At 39.1% G+C, this 14,517-nt stretch overlaps 1 protein-coding gene across 7 annotated transcripts in view; it reads left to right on the top strand.

The window, feature by feature from the left end:
* The window catches only part of MED12L (mediator complex subunit 12L), a 334,106-nt gene that overhangs the window by 91,400 nt on the left and 228,189 nt on the right, over positions 1 to 14,517 (top strand). For 4 of the 7 annotated variants that reach the window (XM_053221297.1, XM_053221298.1, XM_053221299.1 and 1 more), the window contains 5 exons: positions 4,134 to 4,265; positions 7,945 to 8,071; positions 10,304 to 10,518; positions 11,839 to 11,943; positions 13,057 to 13,233. In XM_053221297.1, coding sequence (XP_053077272.1) covers positions 4,134 to 4,265; positions 7,945 to 8,071; positions 10,304 to 10,518; positions 11,839 to 11,943; positions 13,057 to 13,233 — 756 coding nt within the window. The remainder of the gene's footprint in view (positions 1 to 4,133; positions 4,266 to 7,944; positions 8,072 to 10,303; positions 10,519 to 11,838; positions 11,944 to 13,056; positions 13,234 to 14,517) is intronic. The other 3 variants (XM_053221300.1, XM_053221302.1, XM_053221303.1) reach the window with 1 other exon arrangement.

Genomic DNA, 14,517 nt, shown 5'->3' with positions numbered 1-14,517 from the left:
CTGTAGTGTGTTATCAGAAATTTAGTGGCTGAAAACAACCCAAATTTATTCTCTTGAGTTGTGGAGGTAATGATCGTACTGGGCCCTAATCAGCCTGTCCTTCAGGCTGCATTCCTAGAGAGGCTCTAGGGGAGAATCTGTGTCCTCCTGTTACCCAGCCTCTCCTTCCCTGGAAAGCACTTCTGTGATTACATTGGTTCCACACAATAATCTGGGGTAATTCCTCCTCTCAACTCCTGGAGCCACAGAGTCCCTTTGGTCCTTTAGGATAACGTACTCACATGTCCTGGCTTTGAGATATGGATATCTTTGGGGGTGGGGGACATTATTCTATCTCCCACATATTTGTTTCTCCTTTTGTTAATCTCTGTTTTGAAATTTAACTCCTTATGCAAGATTCTTCCCGAAAGCCACTTTCTAAAAGGAAGTATTTAATAATTCCCCTCAGTCTTCTGTCTCTGCTCCTGTTAAATGTTGACTTTCTGAGATAATTTTCCTGTTTCGTGCATCCAGATTATTTGTATTCATTTATGTCCCACTTAATTGCCATTTCACTGAAGGCAGGGACTGTAGTTCATATCTTGAACTCCTAAATTTCCCCAAGTTTTTGCCTTTGAGTTATTGTGTGTTAAAGTAATATTTATTAAATTTCACTTAGCAAACAATTATTGTTTGAAAGAAATGGAGCTTAATATTTTTAGAGATTTGTTGGTAGGGTGAGAATGTGTTTCAATTTACATATTTAAAATCATGATGTCCTATTGACAGTTATTTGAATTAATTTGTAAGATAGCATCTGGCAGACAAATGGGAACGATCTTCTAATTTTCTAAAAGTTGATTGATGCAGAGCAGTTGGGGGTGGGGTGCAAGGATCTGCGTGTCAGGAACATGAGCCATAGATGTTTCTTTGTATGCACGTTGAGTGTGTCTGATGGCATATACCCAGGAACTGGTGGTTAGAGTTAAATAGGCAGAATATCCTCCCTTTTTTTTTTTTTTTTGATAGTGGAATCTAGAAAAGGCCTCTTGTTAAAATGAGAACCAAAACTTCATAATAATTAGTAGGGGGGTGGAGGGAGAGTTTTGAGTGGGAAATTATCTTGAAAAATGATAAAATTATCAGAATGTATCTTATAACTAATAATTTTTTAATAATAAAGAACTAATGAAGTATAGTATGCCCCAAATACATAAGTATGTAATTATTCATATAGCAGGGACAGTGTGCTTTCAAATGGGTATAATGTGACCTGATTTTCCAGGATGATCTTCTGAGAAGTTGGTAGTAAAACATCTTTTGTAACATCCTAGTGTTTTTTTTTTTTTTTTAAATAGCCCCAGAACCTCTTGGGAAGACTGGCATTATTTGGCAGTCTATTGGACATTCCTAAAGGAGTGGGCTTGGCACTCATTGAATCTGGCCAGTATCAGAAAATACTTACTGGTTGAAAATAGATTATAGGTGTAATTGATGGGAGTACAAGAAAGTTTCTATAATAAAATTTTATATTTCAAAAACCTAAATCCTTGGATTTTCTTAGCACACTATTCACTTAATTCCTAAAAATTACATGTTGGGACCACAGCTCTGGCAGGCAGACTGCAGGCCCTTCTGTCTCCAACTTAGGATCTCAGATGTCTGTAAGGTGAGACTGACGGATACTCATTGCCTATGAAATAATGGAAGGTGCAGGCAGCCGGACCTAATTACTTCCTCCTTTGTGTTGTCAAAACATTTTTTTATAAAAATGTTTATTTACCTACTTATTTATTTACTTATGTAACCTCCATATCCATTGTGGGGCTTGAAATCACAACCTTGAGGTTAAGAGTCACAGCTCTTCTGACTGAGGCAGCCAGGTCTCAGGTTTTGTAGCTTTGATATAGCTGTCTTTTCTGCTTTTTTTGTTTTTGTTTTTTCTAGAACGTGAACTTTTTGAGAACAGGAGCCAGATCTTTAAAAATTTTTGTTTCCTCACTGCCTACCATGGGTACTTAATAAGTGCTTTTTGCAAGTGAATTAACTCCTTCCTGGGGCTTATTTTTTTAGCACATTACCCCAAACCAGTGGTCATATGTGAATATGTTAAAAAGAAGTGTTTTCCTGGGGCGCCAGGGTGGCTCAGTTGGTTAAGCCTCCGACTTTGGCTCAGGTCATGATCTCACAGCTTGTGAGTTCAAGCCCCGCGTCGGGCTCTGTGCCGACAGCTCAGAGCCTGGAGCCTGCTTCACATTCCGTGTCTCCCTCTCTCTGTGCCCCTAACCCACTTGCATTCTATCTCTGTCTCTCTCAAAAATAAACAAACATTAAAAAAAAAAATTAAAAAAAAAAGTGTTTTCCTTTATGTGTGCAATTCTGTGCATCTCTAGGTCACGCAGAGCCTGCTACTTAGGTGAGTCATTTATTCTTTTGTAGCATATTTTCATCTTATTTTAGTGATGCAGAAGAACATTTTAAAACTTTATAAATGTGGATATGATGCACATTACTGACTAGATTGATTTATTAAAAACTGATGGGAGTTATTTTTCGGTAACCCCTTTTCTCAATAATTGAAATGTAAGCATGTGGTGCTTACTGAATTTATTTTGATATTTTTACTTTTCTCTGAATTAGACTGAATCCAGGCAGACATTCCCTCTAGTTTGCTTTCTTTTTTAAATGTTATGTTCAATCTTGATATATTTTAATCGAATTATTTCTCTTGTGTTAAATGAAGAGACCGAGAGATGCTTTTGAGATCTGTCCTAGATAATATTTCTTTGGTATGAGTCAACATGGGTTTAGCCAAATTTAGGGTAGATGACTAAGAATCTTGTAATAAACTGATCTTCATGATCTGAATTGTGGGGTAATATCTACCATCTGACTAGGGATTCTTATCCTGGGATTCTTGCGTTTCTTCTCAGAGTCCATGACTTTCTGAAAAATTGTGCTAGGTTTATGTGAGTGTATGTATGCATGTTTTTCCTGGGGGTGTGTTTATAGCTATTCGAATCTTAATTAGCTTATGGATTCTTTAAAAAAAATTTTTTTTTTTAATGTTTATTTATTTTTGAGACAGAGAGCATGAACAGGGGAGGGTCAGAGAGAGAGAGGGAGACACAGAATCTGAAGCAGGCTCCAGGCTCTGAGCTGTCAGCACAGAGCCTGATGCGAGGCTCGAACTCGTGACTGCGAGATCATGACCTGAGCCGAAGTCGCTCGCCCAACCGACTGAGCCACCCGGGCGCCCTGAGCTTATGGATTCTAAAGTTAAGAACTTCTCACATAACACATAATGCCAATACTGCAATTATTTAACTCTTCTGGCATAGTGTTTGTAGAATTGCACAAATATTAGACACTTGAAATTGATGTTCCATTGGTTGGCTTGGATCCTCTGAAAGGTTGCATAAAATGATGGTTCATCTTCCCAACTTGCCTCCTCCTGCCTGTCCTTAATTCATGTAACATAAGTCCCTGTGATCCTCAGTCTGTGGTACCCATTTCTAGGCTTTGGTAACAACAGCACGTAGTTCCTGTGGCGGTGCTGAGCCCTACGTAGACCCAGGATATACTATCCCCCATTAGCCGTGTCTGCATTAATTTTTGTTCCTTTTTGATGCATGGGTGTCATTTTTCATGTTTATCTTTTCTAATGCAGTGAGTCTTTGGTTAGCATTCCAGCCTTGTTGGAGTGGGTGGTGTGATAAACTGGCATGTTAGGATTAGGTACTGAGGGAGGCTGTGAGTGTGAAAGTGGGAGAGGGTAAACAGTGGAGGGGGTGCTTGGCATTGGTAACCTCTGCTCTTGACTTTCAGTGGTCCGTTTCCTTTCCTCCTGGCTTTGATGTTCTGGAGGATCAGTGGAGCTAGGTTACGGTCCTGTGTCAATGAAGGCATATACAAGGAGACACGAATTCTCTTGAAGTCATCCTGGATTCGACTGTTCCAGTAACTGGTTTCCTTCCTTGTCACTGAAGTGTTACTCTTTATACTTGAGCTGAAAACGATTTAGGAACGCTTTCTAAAATGACTGTACTAAAATACGAGAAAGCTTTAAAGCTTTAAACATGCCAGGGCTTGCATCCCGTCCTTGGGTGAATGCTGCATGTCACATGGCTGCTGCCCTCTTCTCTTGGTTGTAGGTCGCCCCCAACGATGAAGCTGTGGTGACCTTGCTGTGTGAATGGGCGGTGAGCTGCAAACGGTCAGGCAAGCACAGGGCCATGGCTGTGGCAAAACTCTTGGAGAAGAGGCAGGCGGAAATCGAAGCAGAGGTAGGTTTGCTTTTGTTTCTGTTGTCAGATGCCATCATTTAAAAATAACTGTTCTGGGGAGGATTCTTTTTTTGTTTTGTTTTGTTTTTTTAATACTCCTTATGTTTTTTTTTTTTTTTTTTCTCCTCTTCAAGGAAAAAGGGAGAATGTTTGTACTTTCACCTAAAGACTACATACAAGATCCCTCTAAGTTGATGAAACCAATAATTTGTATTCTGGACTAGTTTAAAACTGTACCTTTTTTTTTTTTTTTAATATCAATTTTAAAGTGAGTGAGCAGAGGAGAGGAGCTGAGGGGAAGAGAGAGAGTGAGAATCAGTATGGAGCCCGATGCAGAGCTCAATCCCATGACCCTGGGATCATGACCTGAGCTGAAATCAAGTCAGGTTCTCAACTGGTTGAGCCACCTAAGTGCCCCTAAAATTGTATCTTTTATTTATTTATTTTAGTGTTTATTTATTTGAGGGGGGGATGGGGTAGACAGAGAGTCCCAAGCTGGCTCTGCACTATCAGTGCAGAGCCCAATGTGGGGCTCGATCCCACGAACTGTGAGATGATGACCTGAGCTGAAATTGGGTCAGATGCTTAACTGACTGATCCACGCTGAAATTGTATCTTTTAAAATAAAACTTTAACATCTGATTTAGAACAAAGACATCTCCCTTGATGAGGTTAAGATACACATGCACATATATACATTTATATGTATACACACACACAAATATATATAATATACACCAACTTTTGTGAATTTTTTTTTTTTTTTTTATATATATTTTTCAGAGAGAGGGAGACAGAGTGCAAGTAGGGTAGGGACAGAGAGAGAGGGAGAGACAGAATCTGAAGCAGGCTCCAGGCTCTGAGCTGTCAGCACAGAGCCTGATAACGGGGCTTGAACTCACGAATGGTGAGATTATAACCTGAGCCGAAGTTGATGCTTAACTGACTGAGCCATCAGGTGTCCCAATTTTTGTGAATTTTAAAGCCATGTAATATTTTGGTTGATCTGGAAACATTTCTTTGGGGCAGTTCTGATTTTCAGATTACAGATACCAATTTGTGTTAGTTTTGAGATTATATTCTGGTCCCAGAGAGAGCAATTAAAGCCTCAGAAGTAGATTATAAAGGGGGAAAAAAAACCAAAGCTAACTTGACAAACATTAGCTTGTGCTGAAGGGGAAAAAATTTAAGTGAGTCTTCTTATCTGCCAGTGAGATCTGGAGGGACAGCCAGGAGAAGCCGTGCACGTGGTCTGAGTGCCCCCCCCCCCCCATCCCCGCTGCATCGGTGTCTCCTCTGGGCTCCTTGGCTCGTCCTCCGCCTTGTTCTTCACAGCAGCCAGAGCAGTCTTTGCAGCCTGGAAGCAGATCATGTTGTTCCCTTACTCAGACTCCTGATGGCTCCTTACCGTGTCCACAGAGCCTTGCACGGGCCTCCCCTGCCTGCGTTTCCCACCTCATTTCGTGCATTTCTCCCCTGGGTCACAGCTGCAGCCACCTTGGCTGTCCTGTGGCTCCAGCACACCAAACCAGCTTCTGCTTTGGGGACTTTGTCCCACTGCTCCTCCTGGGTGGCACCCTCTGCTCCCCAAGTTCTACATGGCCAGTTCCTTTCTGCCCTTCCTCTTGCAGGAAGTGTCTCTTTCTGGCATTCCTGCCTCAACACATGTCATCTCCTCAGGAAGATCCTCTGTCACCCCCCCTCAGGCACGCTTTCTCATATCACTCGGTTTCACTCTGTTTCTCATATCACTCTGTTTCATTGGCTTATTGTTTAAAAGCCAGCCTATCACCTTCTACAATGTAAGCTTGACCATAAGGACCTTGCCCACCCTGTTCACTGTCTTGTCCTTGGCACCCAGAACAGTGTTCAGTGCACAGCAGATGCTCTAAAGGTGTTGTATGAACAGATGAGGACTTAGCTGGCTCTCTCTTACTGATAATAGGGCCATATCCTGTGAAGCTGAAATAGGAAGAATATTTCCATGGTCATTTCTCTCCTCTTGCTGGGAAAGCACTGTTCACTAAATATAAAGGATCACATTGTTCAAGCTGGGGCTTGAAGATACTGGTGTTGAGGTGTGAAACTCATGGCCCATTTTACAACGTGCAGATTAGGGAAGGTGTTTCATTGCTTTTTTCTATGAATAGATGGACTTTTCTACAGTGAATTGCAATGGTCAGACTTGAGTAACTGAGGTTGAATTTCTCAAATTTAGTTTACCCTTCTTCCAGCGTGTTCTAGAATGAGCATATACACGTGTGCACACGCACACACAGTTGCTTTCAGAAGAGGCTTCCACAGATTACTTTGTAATTTTAATAGGTGTAAATGTATCCACATCTAAAGAATGTATACTTTCAGAGATGTTTAAGATAATTGATTGCCAGGGTTGTCTAGGTGGCTCAGTTGGTTAAACATCCGACTTTGGCTCAGGTCATGATCTCATGGTTTGTGAGTTTGGGCCCCTAATTGAGCTCTGTGCTGACAGCTCAGAGCCTGGAGCCTGCTTCAGATTCTGTGTCTCCCTCTCTCTCTGCCTCTCCCCTGGTTGCACTCTGTCTCTTTTGCTCTTTCTCAAAAATAAATAAACATTAAAAAAAAAAAAAGATAATTGATATCTATTGAACATCACCAGTTTCAGAATTTGGTGAAGAGAGGATGGATTAGAGAAGTAATATCTTAATGAAATAATATATTAAGGAATAGATAATGAAAGTGGGAAGGTTGAAGGGATATTGAAAAGAATAGAAAACAGGGTTCTGATTCTTTTTCAACGGTTTCTTTCCTGGTCTTCTAGTAAGTTTTGTCTTGGATGTAGAAGTTAGGGAGCTTTCCTTAGATAGGTTTCTTGAACTATGGAGATTCCACGGGTTCTAAGAGATCTTAATTGGTGATGTGATGAGTGAAAGAAATGTATCAGAGGAGTTCTCCTAGCTCTGTCATTTGACACCACACTTCCCAACACTCCCCGAAGACAATCGTAAATACACTCTACTAGTAAAAACAAACACAAAAATATTAAACTCAGTATACATGCCCAAATGTTTCTCAGAGGGGGTATATACAGTTAACTATATGTGCTGTTTAAAAATGACAGCCTCAAATGATTTTAGCAGTTTTGCATAGGGATAACGAGTAGCTTATTGTACTATGCTGTGTATTCAGTAGGTATTTATACCACATGGTGCAGACTTTGTAATTTACATCAATAATATTTTTCATGGGTGTCCTTTGGAATCATTTCAGTTGATCTGGGGGTAGTTGTCCCTCACTTTCATTTAAAAAATTTTTAATGTTTATTTATTTTTGAAAGACAGTGTGTGAGTGGGGAAGGAGTAGAGAGAGAGGGAGACACAGAATCTGAAGCAGGCTCCAGGCTCTGTGCTGTCAGCACAGAGACCCATGCGGGCTCAAACCCAGGAACCATGAGGTCATGACCTGAGCTGAAGTCAGACCCTTAACCAGCTGAGCCACCTAGGTGTCCCTAGTTGTCCCTCACTTTCAGAAATTATATTTACCTGTGATGCATAGCGCTCAAATAAAGTACAGAAATCTCAATTAATTCTGCATGTTTTTTCTGAGAATTTAACTGTTAATAAAAAACTGACAAATTCATGATCCATTGTGACTACATTGTCCTCCAAAATTAACTATGTTTGTTTATTTTTAATCTTAGAGATGTGGTGAATCAGAGGTCTTGGATGAGAAGGAGTCCATTTCTTCAGCCTCTCTTGCTGGATCTAGTTTGCCTGTTTTCCAGAATGTGCTACTAAGGTTTTTAGATACACAGGCCCCCTCATTATGTAAGTAAAGTTCTTTGCTTCTAGATCTTAAACAAGAAATTGACCAGTTTTGGGGAATTAATGCTTCTTTTTTTTCCTAGCTTACATCATAATCAAAAGTTCTTGGTGCTGAATATAATGTATATCTTACTGCGCAAAATTTTGTTGCGTGTTTTTAATGGAGATTTCTATGCAGTTTTAAAATCAAGTGAGCTTCAAAGATTTAAAAATTTCTAGAGTTTCAAAAATTTAAAAATGAGTCCCCTCATTGTCTAATTAATATTTGGTGGTCTAGTTTTCCCTTTCTAGATCTTTCTTACCAAACAAGAGGAACTATGGTCTTGTGATGTTTCGCTATCTAATCACTATTGTGATTACGAATTTTCTGTTTTTGCTTAGTTTTCAAAATAATCTGATTTTCTACATTTTTAATAAGAAAATAAAAGTACTTTGTATCCAAGTCCTTGATACAAGGAAATAATTTGTACATATGGTTGGCTGCTTGCCTACACTTTATGGGTTGTTCTGTCAACTCCCGTTCTTCCTTTTTTTTTTTTTTTAAATTTTTTAAAGTTTATGTATTTATTTTTGAGAGGTGGGGAGGGGCAGAGAGAGGAGGAGAGATAGAATCCTAAGCCGGCTTCACGCTCTCAGTGCAGAGCTTGATATGTGAGGCTTCATCTCACGAACTTTCAGATCACGACCTGAGTCAAAATCAAGAGTCAGGCATTTCATCAACTGAGCCACCTAGGTGCCCTATCATCTCCCATTCTTCTCTCTTTTATTCTGTTGTTCATGGGGAGTTGAGGGTTTGGGAATTACAAACCCAGTGGGTTTATACAGTAAGTGCACACTTAAAAAAATTGTTTATGCATGTTAACAGGGCTTGATCTTATTCTGAGGCTTTTGTGTGACAAAATACAGCAGGGAGGATGGATAGTGATGAAACAACAAAAATGGCACAAGGAAATGTGGTAGGGGTGGGAAGGACAGGTTTGTGGTGAAGAAGGAGGTAACATAACAAGAAACAGTACTACTTTCCATTCCTCTCAGAAAGTCCTTGGTTTGGGTTGAATGATACTTTGGGCTGAGGTTCTTTTAGTTAGTTGGTGGCTGTTGTGGTCTAGAGGGAGAGCAAGAGCCAGAGAGATACTGGTGGTTGGGAAGTAGGGGGCAACAGTGAAACATGGAAAAGGAAGCAGAAAAATGCAGGGACAGCAGAGATCCTGGAGAGTAGAAAATAGATTGTCGGGAATGGATGTTAGCTTCTCTAACTTATCTTGTATCCTGGAGGAGAAAGGTACACATTTGCCCTTCGTGCCCCTTATCCTGTCCTCACTCCTGTTGGTTCTTTGGGAAGACCTTTCTCCTGTGCCTTTGCTTGTTCTAGATCTGGTTTCCTGCTGTCAGAGAAAGCTGTGCTTCTCTTCTGTCATTGTTGTTTGTCATTGACTTCGGTGGTGGACAGCAGCAAATGCTTAGGCTTCAGTTTTAGGGAGCGAGCTTCATGTTGCCTAGATTTTGTTTGTCTTTGTTGGTGTTTGTGAGTGCGATGGCACCACAGACTGAGTGCTGAAGGATTGTTCTTAACCTTTTTTAGTCTCTGTCGAGGGTACAAAGTTGTAGAATGCAACTGCAATATTAAGTTACCACGTGAGTTAAATAGACTGGCTATGAATTGAGCAAGACTGCAGAGCTCCATCTTTATGCCCTTCTTTTTTATTCCATCTTCCCTTTTTTTTTTTTTTTTCCAGTAGATCCCACTCACTATTATTTTCAGGTAGCTTTTCAGTTGTTACGTTGTGAAGTTTTTGAAAAAGTGTGCACACACGTCATGAATATATCGACACCCTCAAGCTATAAAAATAGTCATGAGCTGTTTCAGTAGTAAAACCAGAGGAAAGCAGTTTAGCTCTGCTTCCCTCCCGCCCACCCCATGTGTACCTGAAATTTTGTGTTTGTATTAATTGAATGGTTTTTCATTTGCCAAGGACCACTATCTTTAAATTTGAACTTGAGCTTAGCACATCGGATATTGTTTTTTAATTACAGGGGGACAATCAAAACCCCCGTGCCAGTTTTGCACAACTGCTTCTGTCTCATAGTGAATTTTCCAATAAATGTTTCACTGTGTTAAAAAAAAAATGTATGAAAATATTGTTAAGCCTTCCTGTTTGGTGGGTTTTTTTTTTGTTTGTTTGTTTGTTTTTCCTGCCAGGTCAGGGAGACAATTCTTGATTTGTTTCTTTATAGCGGATCCAAACAGTGAATGTGAAAAAGTAGAATTTGTGAATTTGGTGCTGCTCTTCTGTGAGTTCATCCGACACGATGTCTTCTCCCATGATGCGTACATGTGTACCCTCATATCTCGGGGAGACTTGTCAGTCAGCGCCTCGACTCGGCCGCGATCGCCAGCAGGAGAAAATGTAGATGAGCACTATCCAAAGGACCATGACATGAAAATGGAGGTATGCCCCTGGGAGTGGTGCCCCAAACCCGAAAACCACACTCAGCTGGGCAACTAGTTTCACAAGGATTGTTTGGTGGTGGAAGGGTGATTACATTTTACTTGTATTCTCCCATTACAGAACTTGTTTATCTCTACCCCAAACTTGTGGAGAAAAAAAACAAAACAAAAAACAACATTGGATTATAATTGATACATTCCAGAAGTTTCTTTTGGATACTCTAAAACTATTAATGAAAAGGTTTGACAGTCCGTAACATTTTTTTACTGGACAGGAATTAAATACTTCCAATTTTATGTGTTTCTAAATTCCAGTTTCCTTGAATGTTGTGACTTAAAATCAGATTTGTTTTGGTCCCATTAGAAGGAGCATCTTTAACCCCAATTCATTCATTGTTTCTGTCTTTGATACAAAATGGGAATTCTGTTTTGATCATAACACATATTTTCATTTAAATTAACAACTTTATCTCTCAAATGTTGCGGAATTTTTTTTTTCAACAAATTATAATACTGTGAGTATGACTTTTATCATTTTCTGCCGGTTTCTGGTGTTTTGGACATCATTCCAGATACTTAAAGAAGTTTTCAAGGCAGAAAACATGAAGGTGGTGATGAGAAAGAGTAGAAAATGGTGAGAGATTGTGACAGTTCCTTAAAATCAAGCTTCAAATTGGTTCTGTGGGAGTTTAAGCATAATGAAAATATTATGGTATTTTTAAAACTGTGGTTATCCTTGTAAAGACCTGATGTTAGAATTGCATGTGTGAATTCATAGTTTGTGCTCTTAAGATTTGGTGATCAAATGGTGCAGGAATTAAAAAAAAAAAAATCATTTCCTTAATGTAAACACCATTGTTTCCGAATTTGACCACAGTAGAAGTTTAAAGGCTAAAAACTAAAGTTACTGTACCTGTTGATGCTTCATCTATGTTTCTGCTTTTTCTTTTCTATTCTTGGATGTCCAGGTATCTTGTATCTTGGGTATACTCTCAGATTTTTCTAAGTACAGTTGGTGAGCATGTGACTGGAAATAGCCCAAAGGAGGGACGTTATGGCCAATTTGATTTTTAATTAGGAAGTTTGTGTGCTTTTTCCTTCAAGTATCAGGGAAGTTAAATCTTTTTTTTTATCATGAGGATAAAGAATGTGACTTTGTAAAAACAGTGAATGTCTTAAAACTTCCTTCTCTTTTTTGGGAAAAGTAGATACTAGGGAGAGAAAGGACATAGGATGGTTAAAAAATCATTGTCATATTTTAGCTAGTTTGTAATGAACTACAAAATTTACAGTGCAACTTTCTTTCTCTGGCAATTATCAGGAACAGACTATTATGGCGCATATGGGCATTGACTCAGGAACTACTAATATTTTTGATGAAGTAGACAAGAATGACTTTAAAACTGACTTTGGTTCGGAGTTTCCAGTAGGTTCAACCTTCAAATTCTTATTGACTATTAACCCCTCCTCCCCGCCTGCACCCCAGCTTGTCTCCATCCTTCTGTTCCTTGACCCATGTCCTGGAATGACCTGTGTACTTGTGATGTAAATGTGCTCATTCCATACTCCTTTCTAGTGTACAGTTACTCATCTTGTGATTGTCTCATTTCAGCTCATTCATAGTTTTGGTTGCATCGCCTCCTTTGTGAATTATAACATTCTGTCCTCCTGGCTGACTGTCTTTTCTCTTTTGTTCATTTTGAGACCATTGTCTCTGAGGAATACATGAAGATAGTAGTTTCATCGTGACAGTCCTTGTTGACTTGCTATGTATGTGTTCAGTTTCTAAATAATAGCTTTCCTGGCTCTGGACTTGTTATACTTCTTCAACCATATCTCAGTATGGTTATAGTATTTTCTTCCTCATGGATCCAAATGAGGTCCTTTATAAAAAATCATACTGTTTGGGGTATATACTAAAAGCTTTATTATTCATTAGTTTATTTTTTAAACTTATTTATTTTGAGAGAGAGAGAGTGTGTGCACACAAGTGAGAGACTGAGGGAGGAGCAGAGAGAGAAGGTGAGAGAGAGAGAATCCCAAGCAGGCTCAGCTCTGAGCCAAGTCTGATGTGGGACTTGAACTCACCAACTGTGGGATCATGACCTGAGGTGAAATCAAGATTCAGACACTTAACCATAACCAACTGAGCCACCGAGGCGCCCCACTGTTATTCATTAGTGTTGTTAATTATTTCTTTGTGTATGTTTTTGTGGGAGATTTAGCCTTATGAGGAAACATTTAACCTTGAAGTCCAATGTTAACTCTGGCCCTCTGGAGAGTGCAGCTCTGAACAGTTCTTACATGTGTGTGGTTGTCACTTTCTTATCTGCAAAATGGGGTATGATGTTGATGGTCTCCTTTGGATCTGAATATGAATTTTGTGGAAATTAACAAAATTTATTTATATATTTTCTTAGTGTTTAAATAAGGAAAAGATAGTGTATGAATGTCGTGTGTGTGAAGTTCTGGCATGTAGCACTGTGTTGTGTTGCTCTCTTTCATTTACAATCTCCAACATTTGTTTTACATGACTTAGATTTTTTCTCCCATGCCTGGAGAATCCTGTGAGAATGCCAACCCTTCCTTGGGCAGAAGAATGTCGGTTAATGGTGAGAAGTTGCTTAAGAGAGAAAAACCCAGGGAGTTGATTTTTCCATCTAATTATGACCTTCTGCGGCACCTGCAGTATGCAACACATTTCCCCATACCTCTGGTAAGTCATTGCTTCCATCATTTGGCACCCTGATTGTTCCATTATGGGATCATTAGCCATTGATTATTCCATTGTGTGCCTCCGTAACACATATGAAAGGAGGTGAGTTTTTGCATTTACTGCTTCTTTTGTTATAATTACAATTGTATAGCACACATACGGATGTAGTTTAAATTTGTGATGTGATACTACTGGCTAGCTAGATTTAATGGAATTTTCTAGGTTACTATCCTTTTATCAAGAGCATTTGAGTCACTGTAAATGATGTCTAAATGTGTTTTCCTATTTTTTGAAACTTCATTTACTAGTAGCTCTTATGTGCGTTGTATTGTGCTAGGTACTTGTGGTATTATACAGATGAATGAGAATTGGGGGCATAGGAAAGATGAATAAGATAGGAGGGAGACACATATAAAATGATCAACACTAAAATGAGTGCAGTGATTGAGTGAAACCACATGTGCCCTCTGGAAGATAAACCATTTGACATTCTTGGGTCTCTTCCACTCTCAGAGAATAAGTATTAAAGGGGAGAGAGAACATCTGATTGAGAAATGGGTTAAGGCTTCATAGAAGAGGTTGTATATGACATGGACTTGGGTTTTGATCTGTTGAATTTAAGAATTGATAGCATATGAGAAATACTTGGGAAATTTAGTGTTGGACTCAGAACTTGTGATTTGCGTTTTGCTGAAGGGGAACAACATCGGTTTCCTGATATTCATAAAAATTGGGCCCAAATCTAAATGTGTTTATATTCTTAAATTACTGTTTTTTCTCCTGGAATTTTAAGTGAAATGTTAATGAGTCATTCTTTCATTGAGCACTAATAATATAATTATTATTATTATTATTATTATTATTATTATTATTTTAACAAGTGTAATTTTGAGGAATGTATACTGTTATCTTCTGGATACCTTTGAGGAATTTTGGTCTGTAAACTAAACATTTTTTTTTTTTTAAGTTTATTTTGAGAGAGAGAGAGAGAGACACCACATGTGTAAGTCGGGGAGCGGCAGAGAGAAAGAGAGAGAGAGAATCCCAAGCAGGCTCTGCATTGTCAGCACAGAGCCTGATGCAAAGCTTGAGCTCAGGAATTTCGAGATCATGACCTGAGCCAAAGTTGGATGCTTAACCAACTGAGCCACCCAGGCACCCCTAAATAGTTTAATTTTTAATTTTTGTTGTTATTTTGGAACTTTCAAAATCACTACACCTATATATATTTTTATTACAATTTTTCTGTCCAGAGCTATGTCAAAAGTTGCCACAATTCTTTCT

The sequence above is a fragment of the Acinonyx jubatus genome, chromosome C2 (assembly GCF_027475565.1).
Source record: "Acinonyx jubatus isolate Ajub_Pintada_27869175 chromosome C2, VMU_Ajub_asm_v1.0, whole genome shotgun sequence".
NCBI lineage: Eukaryota > Metazoa > Chordata > Mammalia > Carnivora > Felidae > Acinonyx > Acinonyx jubatus.
The sequence above is the reverse complement of the archived record's forward strand: the minus strand, read 5'-3'. Positions and strand labels throughout refer to the sequence as shown.